The following is a 25933-nucleotide window of genomic DNA, read 5'->3' on the forward strand; positions in this document are numbered from 1 at the left end:
CGGATGGAAGAACATAGAAGATGCCGCCTGGATGAAGATGTTTGCCGGTCCGGATGTCCTCTTCTGCCCGGATAGGATGAAGATTTCTGCCCGAAGATGGACTTCTTCATTCGCCGCTTGGATCAAGACTTCAGCCGGAGGATGGACGTCACTCTTCAGCCCCCGCTTGGGCTTGGATGAAGACATCGGAGGCTCTTCTGGACCGATCGGTGAACCCGGTGTGGTGAAGACAAGGTAGGGAGATCTTCAGGGGCTTAGTGTTAGGTTTATTTAAGGGGGGTTTGGGTTAGATTAGGGGTATGTGGGGTGGTGGGTTGTAATGTTGGGGGGGGGGTATTGTATGTTTTTTTTTTCAGGCAAAAGAGCTGAATTCTTTGGGGCATGCCCCGCAAATGGCCCTTTTAAGGGCTGGTAAGGTAAAAGAGCTTTTCTATTTTAATTTTAGAATAGGGTAGGGCATTTTTTATTTTGGGGGGGCTTTGTTATTTTATTAGGGGGCTTAGAGTAGGTGTAATTAGTTTAAAATTGTTGTAATATTTTTCTAATGTTTGTAAATATTTTTTTATTTTTTGTAACTTAGTTCTTTTTTATTTTTTGTACTTTAGTTAGTTTATTTAATTGTATTTATTTGTAGGTATTGTATTTAATTAATTTATTGATAGTGTAGTGTTAGGTTTAATTGTAACTTAGGTTAGGATTTATTTTACAGGTAATTTTGTAATTATTTTAAATAGGTAGCTATTAAATAGTTATTATTAACTATTTAATAGCTATTGTACCTGGTTGAAATAATTACAAAGTTGCCTGTAAAATAAATATTAATCCTAAAATAGCTACAATATAATTATTCGTTATATTGTAGCTATATTAGGGTTTATTTTACAGGTAAGTATTTATCTTTAAATAGAATAATTTATTTAATAAGAGTTAATTTTTTTCGTTAGATTAAAATTATATTTAACTTAGGGGGGTGTTAGTGTTAGGGTTAGACTTAGCTTTAGGGGTTAATACATTTATTAGAGTAGCGGTGAGGTCCGGTCGGCAGATTAGGGGTTAATAATTGAAGTTAGGTGTCGGCGATGTTAGGGAGGGCAGATTAGGGGTTAATACTATTTCTTATAGGGTTATTGAGGCGGGAGTGAGGCGGATTAGGGGTTAATAACTTTATTATAGTAGCGGTGAGGTCCGGTCGGCAGATTAGGGGTTAATTATTGTAGGTAGCTGGCGGCGACGTTGTGGGGGGCAGATTAGGGGTTAATAAATATAATATAGGGGTCGGCGGTGTTAGGGGCAGCAGATTAGGGGTACATAAGTATAACGTAGGTGGTGGCGGTGTGCGGTCGGCAGATTAGGGGTTAAAAAAATTTAATCGAGTGGCGGCGATGTGGGGGGACCTCGGTTTAGGGGTACATAGGTAGTTTATGGGTGTTAGTGTACTGTAGAGCACAGTAGTTAAGAGCTTTATGAACCGGCGTTAGCCCAAAAAGCTCTTAACTCCTGTTTTTTTTCTGCGGCTGGAGTTTTGTCGTTAGAGTTCTAACGCTCTCTTCAGCCAAGACTCTAAATACCGGCGTTAGGAAGATCCCATTGAAAAGATAGGCTACGCAATTGGCGTAGGGGGATCTGCGGTATGGAAAAGTCGCGGCTGCAAAGTGAGCGTTAGACCCTTTAATGACTGACTCCAAATACCAGCGGGCGGTAAAAACCAGCGTTAGGAGCCTCTAACGCTGGTTTTGACGTCTACCGCAAAACTCTAAATCTAGGCATTAGCTTTATTACGCACATATTCTACACTAGTGGGAGCTAGCTGCTGATTGGCGCCAGCACATATTTGTATCTTGTGATTGGCTAACTAGTTGTGTTCAGTTATCTGCCAATGTTCTTACAGCAAAGGATAACAAGAAAATAAAGCAAATTTGATAATAGAAGTACATTTAAAAGTTGATTAAAATTGCCTGCTCTATCTGAAACTCAAAATAAAATTTTGGGATTTCATGTCCCTTTAATATCTTAAATAAATGGGTTAATTCTTCCTAAAAAAAACTATATTGTTGTAAACCTTTATTGTGTGTTTCTCCCTTTTTATATATCAGGGAGAAGACATCCATTGCCTGAAAACAAGATAAAAAATTATATGTATCAACTCTGCAAATCACTTGAGCACATACACAGGTAAATAACTATGTAGGGGATTCAATTTCAGTCTAGCATAATGTTTCTTTAGTAATAATAATATATACTAGTCTGCATGTTTTATATCTTTGTTTTGTTTTTAATAGAAACGGAATCTTTCATCGAGATGTGAAACCAGAAAATATTCTAATTAAGGTGAGACATTTTATATAAATAGCAAATATTGGAAATGCATTAAGTGTTACAAAATCATTTAAGGGACACTGAACCCAATTTTTTTCTTTTAAGCAACTTTCTAATGTACTCATTTTATCATTTTTTCTTCATTCTCTTGCTATCTTTATTTGAAAAATATATCTAATTTGTCATTTTGTATTACCATCTCAAAGTGTTTAATGTCCCTTTAATGCTGATTCATGATTTTGAGTGTGTCTGATACAAAAAAGGAAGCTTATACGTCACTTAAGGCAGGTCCAAGTTAAGAGGATGGCATTGCTATATTGTTTGCTTGTTCATGCAAATGAAATACCTTTATTATATATGACTTTAAAGGGACAGTATACTGAAAAATAGTTTTTCGCTTAATGTGTTTACAATTGCTTTTTTTACCAACTGCAGAGAAAAAAATGTATGAAAAATAGCTTTTAATGTTTTTTTGTGTATATTAAAGCTCTGATTTTGTGTTTTGAAGCCACAACCTAAAAAAATGGGTTGAACTTGTAGGTATAATCAGATCTCATTACTGTATCACATTGTATACATATACCTGCTTCTTTATCTTATATCTGTCCATAAAACAATCACCAGTACTTGGAGAGTGCAATGGAAAATCAACATTGTATTACCTTATCTCTGCTATATCCCACTGGGAGTGTAATTTCTTCTGCTGGCTGTGTTTACAAAGCTTATCTATAGCTGGGACCTGTGGCCACAAACTTTCAGAATAGGTGGGGATACCACATGCTAAATCAACTATTTCAAATGCCAATATAAGGGTAAAGGAGCTACTTGTAAACAATTTAATACACTCCAGCAGGTAAAGTGGATCATTGGGAACAAATTAAAGGGGAGAAATTTTTTGAGTAAACTGTCCCTTTAAAAGGCTACTTACACAACAACAGGATTAAATGTTTTAATGGAAGTTAAATTGCTTATCAAAGGGCCATGATACCCAAATGTTAAAGTGCTTGAAAGTGATGCAGCATAGCTGTAAAAAGCTGACTTGAAAATATCACCTGAGCATCTCTATGTAAAAAGGAAGATATTTTACCTCCAAAAAACTATTCACACCAGGAATTTTAAATAGCCAATCAGGATGCTTGTCCCAGGACTGGCAAGGGAGTGTGCATTTGTGATGTGCAGGCAGTCATGTTATTTTCCTCTTTAGTTTAACCCCTTAATGACCACAGCACTTTTCCATTTTCTGTCCGTTTGGGACCAAGGCTATTTTTCCATTTTTGCGTTTTTTGTTTGTGTTTAGCTGTAATTTTCCTCTTACTCATTTACTGTACCCACACATATTATATACCGTTTTTCTCGCCATTAAATGGACTTTCAAAAGATACCATTATTTTCATCATATCTTATAATTTACTATAAAAAAAATATAAAATATGAGGAAAAAATGGGAAAAAAACACACTTTTCTCCAACATAGGTGTGTCCGGTCCACGGCGTCATCCTTACTTGTGGGATATTCTCTTCCCCAACAGGAAATGGCAAAGAGCCCAGCAAAGCTGGTCACATGATCCCTCCTAGGCTCCGCCTACCCCAGTCATTCTCTTTGCCGTTGTACAGGCAACATCTCCACGGAGATGGCTTAGAGTTTTTTAGTGTTTAACTGTAGTTTTTATTATTCAATCAAGAGTTTGTTATTTTGAAATAGTGCTGGTATGTACTATTTACTCAGAAACAGAAAAGAGATGAAGATTTCTGTTTGTATGAGGAAAATGATTTTAGCAACCGTAACTAAAATCCATGGCTGTTCCACACAGGACTGTTGAGAGCAATTAACTTCAGTTGGGGGAACAGTGTGCAGTCTCTTGCTGCTTGAGGTATGACACATTCTAACAAGACGATGTAATGCTGGAAGCTGTCATTTTCCCTATGGGATCCGGTAAGCCATGTTTATTACGATCGTAAATAAGGGCTTCACAAGGGCTTATTAAGACTGTAGACTTTTTCTGGGCTAAATCGATTCATTATTAACACATATTTAGCCTTGAGGAATCATTTTATCTGGGTATTTTGATATAATAATATCGGCAGGCACTGTATTAGACACCTTATTCCTTAGGGGCTTTCCCAAAACATAAGCAGAGCCTCATTTTCGCGCCGGTGTGGCGCACTTGTTTTTGAGAGGCATGGCATGCAGTCGCATGTGAGAGGAGCTCTGATACTTAGAAAAGACTTTCTGAAGGCGTCATTTGGTATCGTATTCCCCTTTGGGCTTGGTTGGGTCTCAGCAAAGCAGATACCAGGGACTGTAAAGGGGTTAAAGTTTAAAACGGCTCCGGTTCCGTTATTTTAAGGGTTAAAGCTTCCAAATTTGGTGTGCAATACTTTTAAGGCTTTAAGACACTGTGGTGAAAATTTGATAAATTTTGAACAATTCCTTCATGTTTTTTCGCAATTGCAGTAATAAAGTGTGTTCAGTTTAAAATTTAAAGTGACAGTAACGGTTTTATTTTAAAACGTTTTTGTACTTTGTTATCAAGTTTATGCCGGTTTAACATGTCTGAACTACCAGATAGACTGTGTTCTGAATGTGGGGAAGCCAGAATTCCTATTCATTTAAATAAATGTGATTTATGTGATAATGACAATGATGCCCAAGATGATTCCTCAAGTGAGGGGAGTAAGCATGGTACTGCATCATTCCCTCCTTCGTCTACACGAGTCTTGCCCACTCAGGAGGCCCCTAGTACATCTAGCGCGCCAATACTCCTTACTATGCAACAATTAACGGCTGTAATGGATAATTCTGTCAAAAACATTTTAGCCAAAATAAACACTTGTCAGCGTAAGCGCGGCTGCTCTGTTTTAGATACTGAAGAGCATGACGACGCTGATATTAATATCTCTGAAGGGCCCCTAACCCAGTCTGATGGGGCCAGGGAGGTTTTGTCTGAGGGAGAAATTACTGATTCAGGGAACATTTCTCAACAGGCTGAACCTGATGTGATTGCATTTAAATTTAAGTTGGAACATCTCCGCATTCTGCTTAAGGAGGTATTATCCACTCTGGATGATTGTGACAAGTTGGTCATCCCAGAGAAATTATGTAAAATGGACAAGTTCCTAGAGGTGCCGGGGCTCCCAGAAGCTTTTCCTATACCCAAGCGGGTGGCGGACATTGTTAATAAAGAATGGGAGAGGCCCGGTATTCCTTTCGTCCCTCCCCCCATATTTAAAAAATTGTTTCCTATGGTCGACCCCAGAAAGGACTTATGGCAGACAGTCCCCAAGGTCGAGGGAGCGGTTTCCACTTTAAACAAACGCACCACTATACCCATAGAGGATAGTTGTGCTTTCAAAGATCCTATGGATAAAAAATTAGAAGGTTTGCTTAAAAAGATGTTTGTTCAGCAGGGTTACCTTCTACAACCAATTTCATGCATTGTCCCTGTCGCTACAGCCGCATGTTTCTGGTTCGATGAGCTGATAAAGGCGGTCGATAGTGATTCTCCTCCTTATGAGGAGATTATGGACAGAATCAATGCTCTCAAATTGGCTAATTCTTTCACCCTCGACGCCACTTTGCAATTGGCTAGGTTAGCGGCTAAGAATTCTGGGTTTGCTATTGTGGCGCGCAGAGCGCTTTGGTTGAAATCTTGGTCGGCTGATGCGTCTTCCAAGAACAAGCTACTTAACATTCCTTTCAAGGGGAAAACGCTGTTTGGCCCTGACTTGAAAGAGATTATCTCTGATATCACTGGGGGTAAGGGCCACGCCCTTCCTCAGGATCGGCCTTTCAAGGCAAAAAATAAACCTAATTTTCGTCCCTTTCGTAGAAACGGACCAGCCCAAGGTGCTACGTCCTCTAAGCAAGAGGGTAATACTTCTCAAGCCAAGCCAGCTTGGAGACCAATGCAAGGCTGGAACAAGGGAAAGCAGGCCAAGAAACCTGCCACTGCTACCAAGACTGCATGAAATGTTGGCCCCCGATCCGGGACCGGATCTGGTGGGGGGCAGACTCTCTCTCTTCGCTCAGGCTTGGGCAAGAGATGTTCTGGATCCTTGGGCGCTAGAAATAGTCTCCCAAGGTTATCTTCTGGAATTCAAGGGACTTCCCCCAAGGGGGAGGTTCCACAGGTCTCAGTTGTCTTCAGACCACATAAAAAGACAGGCATTCTTACATTGTGTAGAAGACCTGTTAAAAATGGGAGTGATTCATCCTGTTCCATTAAGAGAACAAGGGATGGGGTTCTACTCCAATCTGTTCATAGTTCCCAAAAAAGAGGGAACGTTCAGACCAATCTTAGATCTCAAGATCTTAAACAAGTTTCTCAAGGTTCCATCGTTCAAGATGGAAACCATTCGAACTATTCTTCCTTCCATCCAGGAAGGTCAATTCATGACCACGGTGGATTTAAAGGATGCGTATCTACATATTCCTATCCACAAGGAACATCATCGGTTCCTAAGGTTCGCTTTCCTGGACAAACATTACCAGTTCGTGGCGCTTCCTTTCGGATTAGCCACTGCTCCAAGGATTTTCACAAAGGTACTAGGGTCCCTTCTAGCTGTGCTAAGACCAAGGGGCATTGCTGTAGTACCTTACTTGGACGACATTCTGATTCAAGCGTCGTCCCTTCCTCAAGCAAAGGCTCAAACGGACATCGTCCTGGCCTTTCTCAGATCTCACGGATGGAAAGTGAACGTGGAAAAGAGTTCTCTATCCCCGTCAACAAGGGTTCCCTTCTTGGGAACGATTATAGACTCCTTAGAAATGAGGATTTTTCTAACAGAGGCCAGAAAAACAAAACTTCTAGACTCTTGTCGGATACTTCATTCCGTTCCTCTTCCTTCCATAGCTCAGTGCATGGAAGTGATCGGGTTGATGGTAGCGGCAATGGACATAGTTCCTTTTGCGCGCATTCATCTAAGACCATTACAACTGTGCATGCTCAGTCAGTGGAATGGGGACTATACAGACTTGTCTCCGAAGATACAAGTAAATCAGAGGACCAGAGACTCACTCCGTTGGTGGCTGTCCCTGGACAACCTGTCACGAGGGATGACATTCCGCAGACCAGAGTGGGTCATTGTCACGACCGACGCCAGTCTGATGGGCTGGGGCGCGGTCTGGGGATCCCTGAAAGCTCAGGGTCTTTGGTCTCGGGAAGAATCTCTTCTACCGATAAATTTTCTGGAACTGAGAGCGATATTCAATGCTCTCAAGGCTTGGCCTCAGCTAGCGAGGGCCAAGTTCATACGGTTTCAATCAGACAACATGACAACTGTTGCGTACATCAACCATCAGGGGGGAACAAGGAGTTCCCTAGCGATGGAAGAAGTGACCAAAATCATTCTATGGGCGGAGTCTCACTCCTGCCACCTGTCTGCTATCCACATCCCAGGAGTGGAAAATTGGGAAGCGGATTTTCTGAGTCGTCAGACATTGCATCCGGGGGAGTGGGAACTCCATCCGGAAATCTTTGCCCAAGTCACTCAGCTGTGGGGCATTCCAGACATGGATCTGATGGCCTCTCGTCAGAACTTCAAAGTTCCTTGCTACGGGTCCAGATCCAGGGATCCCAAGGCGGCTCTAGTGGATGCACTAGTAGCACCTTGGACCTTCAAACTAGCTTATGTGTTCCCGCCTTTTCCTCTCATATTCACCAGATCTGCATACCAAGTCCTGCGTGGCCACGCAGGACTTGGTATGCAGATCTGGTGAATATGTCATCGGCTCCACCTTGGAAGCTACCTTTGAGACGAGACCTTCTTGTTCAGGGTCCGTTCGAACATCCGAATCTGGTTTCACTCCAGCTGACTGCTTGGAGATTGAACGCTTGATTTTATCGAAGCGAGGGTTCTCAGATTCTGTTATCGATACTCTTGTTCAGGCCAGAAAGCCTGTAACTAGAAAGATTTACCACAAAATTTGGAAAAAATATATCTGTTGGTGTGAATCTAAAGGATTCCCTTGGGACAAGGTTAAGATTCCTAGGATTCTATCCTTCCTTCAAGAAGGATTGGAAAAAGGATTATCTGCAAGTTCCCTGAAGGGACAGATTTCTGCCTTGTCGGTGTTACTTCACAAAAAACTGGCTGCTGTGCCAGATGTTCAAGCTTTTGTTCAGGCTCTGGTTAGAATTAAGCCTGTTTACAAACCTTTGACTCCTCCTTGGAGTCTCAATTTAGTTCTTTCAGTTCTTCAGGGGGTTCCGTTTGAACCCTTGCATTCCGTTGATATTAAATTATTATCTTGGAAAGTTTTGTTTTTAGTTGCAATTTCTTCTGCCAGAAGAGTTTCAGAATTATCTGCTCTGCAGTGTTCTCCTCCTTATCTGGTGTTCCATGCAGATAAGGTGGTTTTACGTACTAAACCTGGTTTTCTTCCAAAAGTTGTTTCTAACAAAAACATTAACCAGGAGATTATCGTACCTTCTCTGTGTCCGAAACCAGTTTCAAAGAAGGAACGTTTGTTGCACAATTTGGATGTTGTTCGCGCTCTAAAATTCTATTTAGATGCTACAAAGGATTTTAGACAAACATCTTCCTTGTTTGTTGTTTATTCCGGTAAAAGGAGAGGTCAAAAAGCAACTTCTACCTCTCTCTCTTTTTGGATTAAAAGCATCATCAGATTGGCTTACGAGACTGCCGGACGGCAGCCTCCCGAAAGAATCACAGCTCATTCCACTAGGGCTGTGGCTTCCACATGGGCCTTCAAGAACGAGGCTTCTGTTGATCAGATATGTAGGGCAGCGACTTGGTCTTCACTGCACACTTTTACCAAATTTTACAAGTTTGATACTTTTGCTTCTTCTGAGGCTATTTTTGGGAGAAAGGTTTTGCAAGCCGTGGTGCCTTCCATTTAGGTGACCTGATTTGCTCCCTCCCTTCATCCGTGTCCTAAAGCTTTGGTATTGGTTCCCACAAGTAAGGATGACGCCGTGGACCGGACACACCTATGTTGGAGAAAACAGAATTTATGTTTACCTGATAAATTACTTTCTCCAACGGTGTGTCCGGTCCACGGCCCGCCCTGGTTTTTTTAATCAGGTCTGATAATTTATTTTCTTTAACTACAGTCACCACGGTACCATATGGTTTCTCCTATGCAAATATTCCTCCTTAACGTCGGTCGAATGACTGGGGTAGGCGGAGCCTAGGAGGGATCATGTGACCAGCTTTGCTGGGCTCTTTGCCATTTCCTGTTGGGGAAGAGAATATCCCACAAGTAAGGATGACGCCGTGGACCGGACACACCGTTGGAGAAAGTAATTTATCAGGTAAACATAAATTCTGTTTTTCTAACTTTGACCCCCAAAATCTGTTACACATCTACAACCACCAAAAAACACCCATGCTAAATAGTTTCTAAATTTCGTCCTGAATTTAGAAATACCCAATGTTTACATGTTCTTTGCTTTTTTTTTTGCAAGTTATAGGGCCATAAATACAAGTAGCACTTTTCTCCAACATAGGTGTGTCCGGTCCACGGCGTCATCCTTACTTGTGGGATATTCTCTTCCCCAACAGGAAATGGCAAAGAGCCCAGCAAAGCTGGTCACATGATCCCTCCTAGGCTCCGCCTACCCCAGTCATTCTCTTTGCCGTTGTACAGGCAACATCTCCACGGAGATGGCTTAGAGTTTTTTAGTGTTTAACTGTAGTTTTTATTATTCAATCAAGAGTTTGTTATTTTAAAATAGTGCTGGTATGTACTATTTACTCTGAAACAGAAAAGAGATGAAGATTTCTGTTTGTAAGAGGAAAATGATTTTAGCAACCGTTACTAAAATCGATGGCTGTTCCACACAGGACTGTTGAGAGGAATTAACTTCAGTTGGGGGAACAGTGAGCAGACTTTTGCTGCTTGAGGTATGACACATTCTAACAAGACGATGTAATGCTGGAAGCTGTCATTTTCCCTATGGGATCCGGTAAGCCATTTTTATTACAGAGTAAATAAGGGCTTCACAAGGGCTTGTTAAGACTGTAGACATTTTCTGGGCTAAATCGATTCATATATAAACATATTTAGCCTTGAGGAATCATTTAATCTGGGTATTTTTGTAAAATAATATCGGCAGGCACTGTTTTAGACACCTTATTCTCTAGGGGCTTTCCCTAATCATAGACAGAGCCTCATTTTCGCGCCGGTATTGCGCACTTGTTTTTGAGAAGCATGACATGCAGTCGCATGTGTGAGGAGCTCTGATACATAAAAAAGACTTTCTGAAGGCGTCATTTGGTATCGTATTCCCCTTTGGGCTTGGTTGGGTCTCAGCAAAGCAGATACCAGGGACTGTAAAGGGGTTAAAGATAAAAACGGCTCCGGTTCCGTTATTTTAAGGGTTAAAGCTTCCAAATTTGGTGTGCAATACTTTTAAGGCTTTAAGACACTGTGGTGAAATTTTAGTGAATTTTGAACAATTCCTTCATACTTTTTCGCAATTGCAGTAATAAAGTGTGTTCAGTTTAAAATTTAAAGTGACAGTAACGGTTTTATTTTAAAACGTTTTTTGTACTTTGTTATCAAGTTTATGCCTGTTTAACATGTCTGAACTACCAGATAGACTGTGTTCTGAATGTGGGGAAGCCAAGGTTCCTTCTCATTTAAATAGATGTGATTTATGTGACACTGAAAATGATGCCCAAGATGATTCCTCAAGTGAGGGGAGTAAGCATGGTACTGCATCATTCCCTCCTTCGTCTACACCAGTCTTGCCCACTCAGGAGGCCCCTAGTACATCTAGCGCGCCAATACTCCTTACTATGCAACAATTAACGGCTGTAATGGATAATTCTATCAAAAACATTTTAGCCAAAATGCCCACTTATCAGCGTAAGCGCGACTGCTCTGTTTTAGATACTGAAGAGCATGAGGACGCTGATGATAATGGTTCTGATATGCCCCTACACCAGGCTGAGGGGGCCAGGGAGGTTTTGTCTGAGGGAGAAATTTCAGATTCAGGGAAAATTTCTCAACAAGCTGAACCCGATGTGATTACATTTAAATTTAAGTTGGAACATCTCCGCGTTCTGCTTAAGGAGGTGTTATCCACTCTGGATGATTGTGAGAATTTGATCATCCCAGAGAAACTATGTAAAATGGACAAGTTCCTAGAGGTCCCGGGGCCCCCAGAAGCTTTTCCTATACCCAAGCGGGTGGCGGACATTGTAAATAAAAAATGGGAAAGGCCCGGTATACCTTTCGTCCCTTCCCCCATATTTAAAAAATTGTTTCCCATGGTCGACCCCAGAAAGGACTTATGGCAGACAGTCCCCAAGGTCGAGGGGGCGGTTTCTACTTTAAACAAACGCACCACTATACCCATAGAAGATAGTTGTGCTTTCAAAGATCCTATGGATAAAAAATTAGAAGGTTTGCTTAAAAAGATGTTTGTTCAGCAAGGTTACCTTCTACAACCAATTTCATGCATTGTCCCTGTCACTACAGCCGCGTGTTTCTGGTTCGATGAGCTAGAAAAGGCGATCGATAGTGATTCTCCTCCTTATGAGGAGATTATGGACAGAATCCGTGCTCTCAAATTGGCTAATTCTTTCACCCTAGACGCCACTTTGCAATTGGCTAGGTTAGCGGCAAAAAATTCTGGGTTTGCTATTGTGGCGCGCAGAGCGCTTTGGTTGAAATCTTGGTCAGCGGATGCGTCTTCCAAGAACAAATTGCTTAACATTCCTTTCAAGGGGAAAACGCTGTTTGGCCCTGACTTGAAAGAGATTATCTCTGATATCACTGGGAGTAAGGGCCTCGCCCTTCCTCAGGATAGGTCTTTCAAGGCCAAAAATAAACCTAATTTTCGTCCCTTTCGTAGAAACGGACCAGCCCCAAGTGCTACGTCCTCTAAGCAAGAGGGTAATACTTCTCAAGCCAAGCCAGCCTGGAGACCAATGCAAGGCTGGAACAAGGGAAAGCAGGCCAAGAAACCTGCCACTGCTACCAAGACAGCATGAAATGTTGGCCCCCGATCCGGGACCGTATCTGGTGGGGGGCAGACTCTCTCTCTTCGCTCAGGCTTGGGCAAGAGATGTTCTGGATCCTTGGGCACTAGAAATAGTCTCCCAAGGTTATCTTCTGGAATTCAAGGGGCTTCCCCCAAGGGGGAGGTTCCACAGGTCTCAATTGTCTTCAGACCACATAAAGAGACAGGCATTCTTACATTGTGTAGAAGACCTGTTAAAAATGGGAGTGATTCATCCTGTTCCATTAGGAGAACAAGGGATGGGGTTCTACTCCAATCTGTTCGTAGTTCCCAAAAAAGAGGGAACGTTCAGACCAATCTTGGATCTCAAGATCCTAAACAAGTTTCTCAAGGTTCCATCGTTCAAAATGGAAACTATTCGAACAATTCTTCCTTCCATCCAGGAAGGTCAATTCATGACCACGGTGGATTTAAAGGATGCGTATCTACATATTACTATCCACAAGGAACATCATCGGTTCCTAAGGTTCGCATTCCTGGACAAGCATTACCAGTTCGTGGCACTTCCTTTCGGATTAGCCACTGCTCCAAGGATTTTCACAAAGGTACTAGGGTCCCTTCTAGCGGTACTAGGACCAAGGGGCATTGCAGTAGTACCTTACTTGGACGACATTCTGATTCAAGCGTCGTCCCTTCCTCAAGCAAAGGCTCACACGGACATAGTCCTGGCCTTTCTCAGATCTCACGGATGGAAAGTGAACGTAGAAAAGAGTTCTCTATCTCCGTCAACAAGGGTTCCCCTCTTGGGAACAATAATAGACTCCTTAGAAATGAGGATTTTTCTGACAGAGGCCAGAAAAACAAAACTTCTAAACTCTTGTCAAACACTTCATTCCGTTCCTCTTCCTTCCATAGCGCAGTGCATGGAAGTAATAGGTTTGATGGTAGCGGCAATGGACATAGTTCCTTTTGCGCGCATTCATCTAAGACCATTACAACTGTGCATGCTCAGTCAGTGGAATGGGGACTATACAGACTTGTCTCCGACGATTCAAGTAAATCAGAGGACCAGAGACTCACTCCGTTGGTGGCTGTCCCTGGACAACCTGTCACAAGGGATGACCTTCCGCAGACCAGAGTGGGTCATTGTCACGACCGACGCCAGTCTGATGGGCTGGGGCGCGGTCTGGGGACCCCTGAAAGCTCAGGGTCTTTGGTCTCGGGAAGAATCTCTTCTACCGATAAATATTCTGGAACTGAGAGCGATATTCAATGCTCTCAAGGCTTGGCCTCAGCTAGCAAAGGCCAAGTTCATACGGTTTCAATCAGACAACATGACGACTGTTGCGTACATCAACCATCAGGGGGGAACAAGGAGTTCCCTGGCGATGGAAGAAGTGACCAAAATCATTCAATGGGCGGAGACTCACTCCTGCCACCTGTCTGCAATCCACATTCCAGGAGTGGAAAATTGGGAAGCGGATTTTCTGAGTCGTCAGACATTACATCCGGGGGAGTGGGAACTCCATCCGGAAATCTTTGCCCAAATTACTCAATTGTGGGGCATTCCAGACATGGATCTGATGGCCTCTCGTCAGAACTTCAAGGTTCCTTGCTACGGGTCCAGATCCAGGGATCCCAAGGCGACTCTAGTAGATGCACTAGTAGCACCTTGGACCTTCAAACTAGCTTATGTATTCCCGCCGTTTCCTCTCATCCCCAGGCTGGTAGCCAGGATCAATCAGGAGAGGGCGTCGGTGATCTTGATAGCTCCTGCGTGGCCACGCAGGACTTGGTATGCAGATCTGGTGAATATGTCATCGGCTCCACCATGGAAGCTACCTTTGAGACGAGACCTTCTTGTTCAAGGTCCGTTCAAACATCCGAATCTGGTCTCACTCCAGCTGACTGCTTGGAGATTGAACGCTTGATCTTATCAAAACGAGGGTTCTCAGATTCTGTTATTGATACTCTTGTTCAGGCCAGAAAGCCTGTAACTAGAAAAATTTACCACAAAATATGGAAAAAATATATCTGTTGGTGTGAATCTAAAGGATTCCCTTGGAACAAGGTAAAGATTCCTAAGATTCTATCCTTTCTTCAAGAAGGATTGGAGAAAGGATTATCGGCAAGTTCCTTGAAGGGACAGATTTCTGCCTTGTCTGTGTTACTTCACAAAAAGCTGGCAGCTGTGCCAGATGTTCAAGCCTTTGTTCAGGCTCTGGTTAGAATCAAGCCTGTTTACAAACCTTTGACTCCTCCTTGGAGTCTCAACTTAGTTCTTTCAGTTCTTCAGGGGGTTCCGTTTGAACCCTTGCATTCCATTGATATTAAGTTATTATCTTGGAAAGTTTTGTTTTTGGTTGCAATTTCTTCTGCTAGAAGAGTTTCAGAATTATCTGCTCTGCAGTGTTCTCCTCCTTATCTGGTTTTCCATGCAGATAAGGTGGTTTTACGTACTAAACCTGGTTTTCTTCCGAAAATGCACAATTTGGATGTTGTTCGCGCTCTAAAATTCTATTTAGATGCTACAAAGGATTTTAGACAAACATCTTCCTTGTTTGTTGTTTATTCTGGTAAAAGGAGAGGTCAAAAAGCAACTTCTACCTCTCTCTCTTTTTGGATTAAAAGCATCATCAGATTGGCTTATGAGACTGCCGGACGGCAGCCTCCTGAAAGAATCACAGCTCATTCCACTAGGGCTGTGGCTTCCACATGGGCCTTCAAGAACGAGGCTTCTGTTGATCAGATATGTAGGGCAGCGACTTGGTCTTCACTGCACACTTTTACCAAATTTTACAAGTTTGATACTTTTGCTTCTTCTGAGGCTATTTTTGGGAGAAAGGTTTTGCAAACCGTGGTGCCTTCCATTTAGGTGACCTGATTTGCTCCCTCCCTTCATCCGTGTCCTAAAGCTTTGGTATTGGTTCCCACAAGTAAGGATGACGCCGTGGACCGGACACACCTATGTTGGAGAAAACAGAATTTATGTTTACCTTATAAATTACTTTCTCCAACGGTGTGTCCGGCCCACGGCCCGCCCTGGTTTTTTAATCAGGTCTGATAATTTATTTTCTTTAACTACAGTCACCACGGTATCATATGGTTTCTCCTATGCAAATATTCCTCCTTTACGTCGGTCGAATGACTGGGGTAGGCGGAGCCTAGGAGGGATCATGTGACCAGCTTTGCTGGGCTCTTTGCCATTTCCTGTTGGGGAAGAGAATATCCCACAAGTAAGGATGACGCCGTGGACCGGACACACCGTTGGAGAAAGTAATTTATCAGGTAAACATAAATTCTGTTTTTTTTCAAAATTAGCGCTAGTTACATTGGGACACTGATATCGTTCAGGAATCTGAATATCCCTTGACATGTATATATATTTTTTTTAGAAGACATCCCAAAGTATTGATCTAGGCCCATTTTGGTATATTTCATGCCACCATTTCACCGCCAAATGCGATCAAATAAAAAAAAATGTTCACTTTTTCACAATTTTTTTCACAAACTTTAGGTTTCTCACTGAAATTATTTACAAACAACTTATGCAATTATGGAATAAATGGTTGTAAATGCTTCTCTTTGATCCCCTTTGTTCATAAATAGCAGACATATATGGCTTTGGCTTTGCTTTTTGGTAATTAGAAGGCTGCTAAATGCCACTGCGCACCACACGTGTATTATGCCCAGCAGTGAAGGGGTTAATTAGGGAGCTTTTAGGGATAATTTTAGCTTTAGTGAAGTGTAGTAGAGAACCCCAAGTATTGATCTAGGCCCATTTTGGTATATTTCATGCAACCATTTCACCGCCAAATGCGATCAAATTAAAAAAAAAACTTTACTTTTTTCACAATTTTAGGTTTCTCACTGAAATTATTTACAAACAGCTTGTGCAATTATGGCACAAATGGTTGTAAATGCTTCTCTGGGATCCCCTTTGTTCAGAAATAGCAGACATATATGACTTTGGCGTTGCTTTTTGGTAATTAGAAGGCCGCTAAATGCTGCTGCGCATCACACATGTATTATGGCTAGCAGTAAAGGGGTTAATTAGGTAGTTTGTAGGGAGCTTGCAGGGTTAATTTTAGCTTTAGAGTAGAGATCAGCCTCCCACCTGACACATCCCACCCCCTGATTCCTCCCAAACAGCTCCCTTCCCTCCCCCACCCCACAATTGTCCCCGCCATCTTAAGTACTGGCAGAAAGTCTGCTAGTACTAAAATAAAAGGCATCTTTTTGTTTGTTTTTTATTTTTTTTGGCATATTTACATATGCTGCTTTGTAGAATCCCCCCATAGCCCCCAACCTCCCTGGTCCCCCCCAAAGAGCTCTCTAACCCTCCCCCTCTGCCTTATTGGGGGCCATCTTGGGTACTGGCAGCTGTCTGCCAGTACCCAGTTTGCAGAAAAAAATGTTTTGTTTTTTTTTTTCTCCCGTTTTTTTTTTCTTTAGTGTAGCTTCCCTCCCTCCACAGAGCAACCCAACACCCCCTGATGACCCTTATTTTTTGTTTTTATTAACATTTTTCCCCACTAATCAGTTAAATTTTTCTGTAGTGTAGCGGTTCCCACCCACTCCATCCCCGTGCACGTGCCCGCCCCCCCCCTCCCTGTGCACATGCGCGCGTCTATGCGCGCCCCCGGGCATCCCCGCCCACGATCCCGCCCCCCTCCACATCACCTGGGCCATTGATGGCCGCCACCCGCCTCCCACACAGGCTCCCACCCACCAACGATGAAAGCCATAGATGTCCGGTGTAGAGAGGGCCACAGAGTGGCCCTCTCTGCATCGGATGGCTACTAAGGGTTATTGCAGGATGCCTCGATATCGAGGCATCGCTGCAATAACCGGAAAGCAGCTGGAAGCGAGCAGGATCGCTTCCAGCTGCTTTCCAGACCGAGGACGTGCAGGGTACGTCCTTGGTCGTTAAGGGTATTTTTTTAGAGGACGTACCCTGCACGTCCTCGGTCCTTAAGGGGTTTAGGAAGTTTGCTATAAAATCTTTTTTTTTTTTTTTTTCCAACTTGCAGTTGGACAGCAGCTGAAGTATAACTCTTTACAGAGCACTTACTCTGGTGAGCTGAATACATTTTTTAAGTAAAATATCTTCCTTTTTTACATAGAGATGTCCAAGTGATATTTTCATGTCAGCTTTTTACAGTTATGCTGCGTCACTTTCAAGTGATTTAGACTCACCAGTTAAGTTGGTGAGTACAAACTTTGGGGTTTAGCATTAGGATTTTTTTGGGGTGGACTTTTTTATTTTTAAACTTAGATTGTTTATTTTTTTTCTTCACTTTTGGGATATTTTAGTTTAGGATTTTTTTATAATAGGGCTTTGATATTTTTGTGAAATTCAAAAAGAGCTTAAATCACTTTAGGGCAGTGCCCTTTTCAGGGCAACCTTTTTTTTTTTAAATTAGGTGGGGGGGGGGGGGGAGGGGTTTGGAATAGGTTTTTTTTTGTGTGTGTGCAGCAAAAGAGCTGTAATTTCTTTAGGGCACTGCCCTACCAAAAGCTCTTTTCAGGGCAATCTTTTTTTTGGGATTGTGGCAGTATATGGGTTAATAGGTTAGGGGGTATTGGCGGTATAGGGGTTAAGTAGTGTAGGGGGTGTTTTTGGTGGGCTATTGGCGGTATAGGGGTTAAAGAAGTTTATTGCGGTGGGCTATTGACGGTATAGGGGTTAATAGGTTAGGAAGTTTATTGCGGTGGGCTATTTGCTGTTCGGGGTTAAGTAGTGTAGGGTTAGTTTGCGGTGGTGGGTTATGGTGGTTTAGGGGTACATAGCTATATTTATTAGGTTGTGTTCTATATATTTAAACGGGATCCTTTACTTTACAGCCAATGTTGGTTGCATTGCTGTTTTGGAATACTTCACTAGCATAGCCACCATTGTGATGTATAGTAAACGCCTCTCTACGATACTGCCTTCAAAAGAGATGTCGGCATTTTTTTTTTATATATATAGTTTTATTGAGGATTCAAATTGACATATACAGAATAAAAAGGAAACCATTGTTACACTGTACATCAAGTTAACATGTCATGTCTGTATATCAAAGTAATGCGTACCATGTGGAAGTCCTAATTTTTTCCCCTTCCAGATTTATTAGGTCCTCAACATTGTGGTAGATAATACTTAATAAGGGGTTGTTTATAACAAACTATAAGTAAAGGAAGATATATATAAAACATAAAAAGTTGTGTTTCAATGGAGTATGGGACACCATAGAAGAGAGTGTGGATGAAAAGTCAATCGGACAATAAAGATGTGTACTCTTGAGTGTTATATGGCACAACTAGGAGTCTGAATTGATCTAAGTATAAGTTTTCAGAAAGGTTGAAGATGTGGCATCTATATATTGGGTGAACACTCCCTGCAGTAAGGAGTAGGGTGGAGGAGGACGGCCATAAGAATGTTTCATGAAGTTGCTAGTTAGGGGATGAAGGGGAGGTTATCCTGTCTCTATTGCTTATTTTAATGTTTTGATATAGCTATGCATTCTGGTATGTTAGTACTGCCATCTAGTGTACGCAAGGGAAGGTGAGTGGTATTGTGTAGGAGAATATATATTCCTCTAGTAAAGATAAACATAGGAATAATTATTTTCTTCTCTGACAAGTTAGGAGATATTGTTTAAAAGGGTGTAGTATTTCTTCCCCTCCATGGCCTCGGCAACTGGATAAGGGCCGAAACAATGTAGAAACTTTTATAATATCTCTGCCTTTGTTAAAGGGATACTAAACCCAATTTTTTTCTTTAATTAAACAGATAGAGCATGCAATTTTAAGCAACCTTCTAATTTACTCCTATTATAAATTTGTCTTTGTTCTCTTGCTATCTTTATTTAAAAAGCAAGAATGTAAAGCTTAAGAGCCGGCCCATTTTTGGTTGATAACCTGGGTTATGCTTGCTTATTGGTTTGCTAAATGTATCCACCAATAAGCAAGCACTATCCAGAGTGCTAAACCTAAAATGTGCTGCCATCTAAGCTTTAAATTCCTGCTTTTTAAATAAAGATAGCAAGAGAATGAAGAGAAATTGATAGGAGGAGTAAATTAGAAAGTTGCTAAAAATTGCATGCTCTATCTGAATCATTAAAGAAAAAAATTGGGTTTAGTGTCTATTTTCCTACACTTTTGCAACCTGCTTATATATCGAGCTAGTCTCAAGTGATAGGGAGCTTTAGTCATCTAAGAATTTAACATATAAGTGTTATACAGATCCACACAACTGATTAATACACATGAGCTAATAGCTATATTGAATTATCCCAGTACAACTTATATTTATTAACTCATTATCTCCTATACCGAACCTAAAAAGGGTCCTCTGAGAATATATTAATGTAATTTATATTGATCTAATCAATACTCATAATCCCTTTATGAATAATTTTTTCCTTGACATAAGCATCAAAAGGTCCTTATTTATATAAAAATATTGAGAATATTTATGATTTATTTATTTATTATAATTTATTAAATCAATACTCACTAACCCTTAGGCTTCCAAGCGCAAGTACTACCTTGCCTAATCTGTCCTCACTAACCCCTGGATCTTTGTATGAGGGATCCTTTTTGTACTTGGCATATAAGGGGTCCTTAGCGCCACTTCTTTCCCTACTTCTGATTTCACAAATACAGGCCAAAAAGCAATGATCTACTCCCGACAGAGCAAAATATTATTATTATGGTCAAGAGATTAATCTATCGGAGCTCAAGGAGGGTGCGACCACTTGGGATCGTTGCGTGGACACGCCCCCCAATGTCTGCTTTTTTAAAAATTTCTCAACATTGCATCGGATCCCTTTTAAATATGTTGCTGCCTCATAGCACGTTGGATCATTGGGGCCTGAACATGTTATGTTATTTTTATTTTATCAGCACTGTGTTTTGTAGTGATTTTGCACGCACCTTATTCAGATAGTATGCTCCATGTTTTATATTTTTTCTGTATTTTGCTGTTAATACTTTTTACTTTTATGTTTTAGCGCTATTGAGTGCACTCTCTTGTACCGCTTGCTCACTCCTGCCTACACACTTACATTGAGCGACCCATGCTATTGTGTCTCACTTATGATTCTTGTTAGAGCGCTCTCCTTTCTCCTGCTCAGAATTTTATTTTATTTGGTAGTGTGACGGTAACATTTTTTCCTGCCGCACTAACATCCTCATTCTGTAGTTTTTTTCCTGAGTTAAATCTTTTCTATACTGTTGGCCGTTCTCTTGATTTTATTCCCCCCCTGTTATCCCTGCAAGATGTGGGTAAGGTTACAGGACTTGTTTATACGCTAAGAGGGTTCTAAGTTTTGCCTTAACAATTTCCTACTTCTCGGTTCTTACAGTCTCAGGACCCTAAAGTTTAGTATATATTTATCAATACATTTTTAATTTCTTTCATAAGGTGGTGAGAATCCAGAAGCTATTACTCCTGGGATTCAACTCCTGGCCACTAGGAGGAGGCAAAGATTCCTAAAGCGCTAAGAGCACTCCCGCATCTCTGGTAATCTAGTCTTAACTTTGCCTCTCAGGAGGAAGGTGAAGAATTGAAGTGTTCCAGATTCTTTGTTGAGAGGTGTCCCATTTGAGGCCCATTTTTCCTGTCAGAATGCTGCTACTGAGAGACAGAGGGGGGATTGGAGTATCGGGCAGTGACAGAATAACTCCCAGTGAAGGAGTTAGTCACAAGCCTGCCACAGGTGTTGTGGGGACACCCTTACCCTCTTCCTGTTGGGTTGTTGATATACTCTACAAACTGGATCCTCTGCTGTAATGTGCTCAGTACTGGATGGAAGCAGTCATTTCTGAAGCTTACAAGCACAGTTAAGTTGGTGCTTGTCAAGTAAGTTAAGGCAAATGTGCACTCACATAGCCCACAGGCTATCAGCCAGTACATTTGTCATGTTACAGCATAACAAAGGGACCGTTACTTATTACAGATATTACCACATTCAGGGGCAGTGAAGACCTTTTCATTTGAGAAAACACACTTTTCTCTTGTAAGGTGTATCCAGTCCACGGATCATCCATTACTTCTGGGATATTCTCCTTCCCAACAGGAAGTTGCAAGAGGATCACCCACAGCAGAGCTGCTATATAGCTCCTCCCCTAACTGCCATATCCAGTCATTCTCTTGCATCTCTCAACATAGCTGGAGGTAGTAAGAGGAAAGTGGTGTAATATTGTTAGTTTTTCCTTCAATCAAAAGTTTGTTTTTAAATAGTACCGGAGTTGTACTATTTTATCTCAGGCAGCATTTAGAAGAAGAATCTGCCTGCGTTTTTCTATGATCTTAGCAGAAGTAACTAAGATCCACTGCTGTTCTCACATATGTCTGAGGAGTGAGGTAACTTCAGAGGGAGAATGGCGTGCAGGGTATCCTGCAATAAGGTATGTGCAGTTTTAAGTTTTTCTAGGGATGAAATTTGCTAGAAAATGCTGCTGATACCGGTTTAATGTAAGTTAAGCCTAAATACAGTGATTTAATAGCGACTAGTATCAGGCTTGCTATCAGAGGTATATACTCTGATTAATGTGCAATATAAAACGTTTGCTGGCATGTTTAAATCGTTTTTATATATGCTTTGGTGATAAATCTTATTGGGGCCTAGTTTTTTCCACATGGCTGGCTTGATTTTTGCCTAGAAACAGTTTCCTGAGGCTTTCCACTGTTGTAATATGAGTGGGAGGGGCCTATTTTAGCGCTTTTTTGCGCAGTTAAAATTACAGACAGAGACATTCAGCTTCCCTCAGCAGTCCCCTGCATGCTATAGGACATCTCTGAAGGGCTCAAAAGGCTTCAAAAGTCGTGTATTGAGGAAGGTAAAGCCACAGTGGAGCTGTGGCAGTTGTTGTGACTGTTTAAAAACGTTTTTTTTTTCATTTTGTTAATCCGTTTTTTGTATTAAGGGGTTAATCATCCATTTGCAAGTGGGTGCAATGCTCTGCTAACTTGTTACATACACTGTAAAAATTTTGTTAGTTTAACTGCCTTTTTTCACTGTTATTTCAAATTTTAGCAAGATTTTTTTCTCTTAAAGGCACAGTAACGTTTTTTATATTGCTTGTTTAACTTGATTTAAAGTGTTTTCCAAGCTTGCTAGTCTCATTGCTAGTCTGCATAAACATGTCTGACATAGAGGAAACTCCTTGTTCATTATGTTTAAAAGCCATGGTGGAACCCCATATGAGAATGTGTACTAAATGTATTGACTTCACTTTAAACAATAAAGATCAGCTTTTGTCTTTAAAAAAAAAAAAAAATTATCACCAGAGGTTTCTGGCGAGGGGGAAGTTATGCCGACTAACTCTCCCCACGTGTCAGACCCTTTGACTCCCGCTCAAGGGACTCACGCTAAAATGGCGCCAAGTACATCAAAGACGCCCATAGCTATTACTTTGCAGGACATGGCGGCAATCATGGATAATACCCTGTCAGCGGTATTAGCCAGACTGCCTGAATTCAGAGTGAAGCGCGATAGCTCTGGGGTTAGACGTAGTACAGAGCGCGCAGATGCTTTAAGGCCCATGTCTGATACTGCGTCACAATATGCAGAAGCTGAGGAAGGAGAGCTTCAGTCTGTGGGTGACATTTCTGATTCGGGGAAACCTGATTCAGATATTTCTACTTTTAAATTTAAGCTTGAGAACCTCCGTGTATTGCTTGGGGAGGTGTTAGCTGCTCTGAATGACTGTGACACAATTGCAGTGCCAGAGAAATTGTGTAGACTGGATAAATACTATGCAGTGCCTGTGTGTACTGATGTTTTTCCAATACCTAAAAGGTTTAAAGAAATTATTAATAAGGAGTGGGATAGACCCGGTGTGCCGTTTCCCCCCCCTCCTATTTTTAGAAAAATGTTTCCAATAGACGCCACCACACGGGACTTATGGCAGACGGTCCCTAAGGTGGAGGGAGAAGTTTCTACTTTAGCAAAGCGTACCACTATCCCTGTCGAGGACAGTTGTGCTTTTTCAGATCCAATGGATAAAAAATTAGAAGGTTACCTTAAGAAAATGTTTATTCAACAAGGTTTTATCCTGCAGCCCCTTGCATGCATTGCGCCTGTCACTGCTGCTGCGGCGTTCTGGTTTGAGTCTCTGGAAGAGGCCTTTCAGACAGCTACTCCATTGACTGAAATACTTGACAAGCTTAAAACACTTAAGCTAGCTAATTCTTTTGTTTCTGATGCCATTGTTCATTTGACTAAACTAACGGCTAAGAATTCTAGATTCGCCATCCAGGCGCGTAGGGCGCGCTATGGCTTTAATCTTGGTCAGCTGACGTGACTTCAAAGTCTAAATTACTTAACATTCTCTTCAAGGGGCAGACCCTATTCGGGCCTGGTTTGAAGGAAATTATTGCTGACATTACTGGAGGTAAGGGTCATACCCTTCCTCAGGACAGGGCCAAATCAAAGGCCAAACAGTCTAATTTTCGTGCCTTTCGAAACTTCAAGGCAGGTGCAGCATCAACTTCCTCTGCTACAAGACAAGAGGGAACTTTTGCTCAATCCAAGCCGGGCTGGAAACCTAACCAGTCCTGGTACAAGGGCAAGCAGGCCAGAAAGCCTGCTGCTGCCTCTAAGACAGCATGAAGGAACGGCCCCCTATCCGGTAACGGATCTAGTAGGGGGCAGACTTCTCTCTTCACCCAGGCGTGGGCAAGAGATGTTCAGGATCCCTGGGCGTTGGAGATCATATCTCAGGGATATCTTCTGGACTTCAAAGCTTCCCCCCCTCAAGGGAGATTTCACCTTTCGAGATTATCTGTAAACCAGATAAAGAAAGAGGCATTCTTACACTGTGTGCAAGACCTCCTAATTATGGGAGTGATCTGTCCAGTTCCACAGATGGAACAGGGACAGGGTTTTTATTCAAATCTGTTTGTGGTTCCCAAAAAAGAGGGAACCTTCAGACCCATTTTGGATCTAAAGATCTTAAACAAATTCCTCAGAGTTCCATCGTTCAAAATGGAAACTATTCAGACCATCCTACCTATGATCCAGGAGGGTCAATACATGACCACAGTGGATTTGAAGGATGCTTACCTTCACATACTGATTCACAAAGATCATCATCGGTTCCTAAGGTTTGCCTTTCTGGACAGGCATTACCAATTTGTGGCTCTTCCCTTCGGGTTAGCTACAACTCCAAGAATCTTTACAAAGGTTCTGGGATCGCTTCTGGCGGTTCTAAGACCGCGAGGTATATCAGTGGCCCCTTATCTGGACGACATCCTGATACAGGCGTCAAGCTTTCAGATTGCCAAGTCACATACGGACATAGTTCTGGCATTTCTAAGGTCACATGGGTGGAAGGTGAACGAGGAAAAGAGTTCTCTATCCCCACTCACAAGAGTCTCCTTTCTAGGGACTCTGATAGATTCTGTAGAAATGAAAATTTACCTGACAGAGTCCAGGTTAGCAAAGCTTCTAAAATCTTGCCGTATTCTTCATTCTATTCCGCGCCCTTCGGTGGCTCAGTGTATGGAAGTAATCGGCTTAATGGTAGCGGCGATGGACATAGTGCCATTTACGCGCCTACATCTCAGAGTCCATCTGTCCAAAGGTATGACCTTTCGCAGGCCAGATTGGACAATTGTAACAACAGATGCCAGCCTCCTAGGTTGGGGTGCAGTCTGGAATTCCCTGAAGGCTCAGGGATAGTGGACTCAGGAGGAGAAACTCCTCCCAATAAATATTCTGGAGTTAAGAGCAATATTCAATGCTCTTCTAGCTTGGCCTCAGTTAGCAACCCTGAGGTTCATCAGATTTCAGTCCGACAGGATCACGACTGTGGCTTACATCAACCATCAAGGGGGAACCAGGAGTTCCCTAGCGATGCTGGAAATCTCCAAGATAATTCGCTGGGCAGAGACTCACTCTTGCCACCTATCAGCAATCCATATCCCAGGTGTAGAGAACTGGGAGGCGGATTTTCTAAGTCGTCAGACTTTTCATCCGGGGGAGTGGGAACTCCATCCGGAGGTGTTTGCTCAATTGGTTCATCGTTGGGGCAAACCAGAACTTGATCTCATGGCGTCTCGCCAGAACGCCAAGCTTCCTTGTTACGGATCCAGGTCCAGGGACCCAGAAGCGGCACTGATAGATGCTCTAGCAGCGCCTTGGTTCTTCAACCTGGCTTATGTGTTTCCACCGTTTCCTCTGCTCCCTCGACTGATTGCCAAAGTCAAACAGGAGAGAGCATCGGTGATATTGATAGCGCCTGCGTGGCCACGCAGGACCTGGGATGCAGACCTAGTGGACCTGTCATCCTTTCCACCATGGACCCTGCCTCTGAGACAAGACCTTCTACTACAAGGTCCTTTCAATCATCCGAATCTAATTTCTCTGAGACTGACTGCATGGTGATTGAACGCTTGATTTTATCAAAGCGTGGCTTCTCCGAGTCAGTCATTGATACCCTTATACAGGCACGAAAGCCTGTTACCAGGAAAACCTACCATAAGATATGGCGTAAATACCTTTATTGGTGTGAATCCAAGAATTACTCATGGAGTAAGGTTAGGATTCCTAGGATATTGTCCTTTCTCCAAGAGGGTTTGTAAAAAGGATTATCAGCTAGTTCTTTAAAGGGACAGATTTCTGCTCTGTCTATTCTTTTGCACAAGCGTCTGGCAGAAGTTCCAGACGTTCAAACTTTTTCTCAGGC

At 42.2% G+C, this 25933-nt stretch overlaps 1 protein-coding gene across 2 annotated transcripts in view; it reads left to right on the forward strand.

The window, feature by feature from the left end:
* The window catches only part of MOK (MOK protein kinase), a 281854-nt gene that overhangs the window by 168005 nt on the left and 87916 nt on the right, over positions 1–25933 (forward strand). For both annotated transcript variants that reach the window (XM_053697435.1, XM_053697436.1), the window contains exons 5-6: positions 2094–2172; positions 2280–2328. In XM_053697435.1, the coding sequence (XP_053553410.1) occupies positions 2094–2172; positions 2280–2328 (128 nt within the window). The remainder of the gene's footprint in view (positions 1–2093; positions 2173–2279; positions 2329–25933) is intronic.

The sequence above is a fragment of the Bombina bombina genome, chromosome 1 (genome assembly GCF_027579735.1).
Source record: "Bombina bombina isolate aBomBom1 chromosome 1, aBomBom1.pri, whole genome shotgun sequence".
Classification (NCBI taxonomy): domain Eukaryota; kingdom Metazoa; phylum Chordata; class Amphibia; order Anura; family Bombinatoridae; genus Bombina; species Bombina bombina.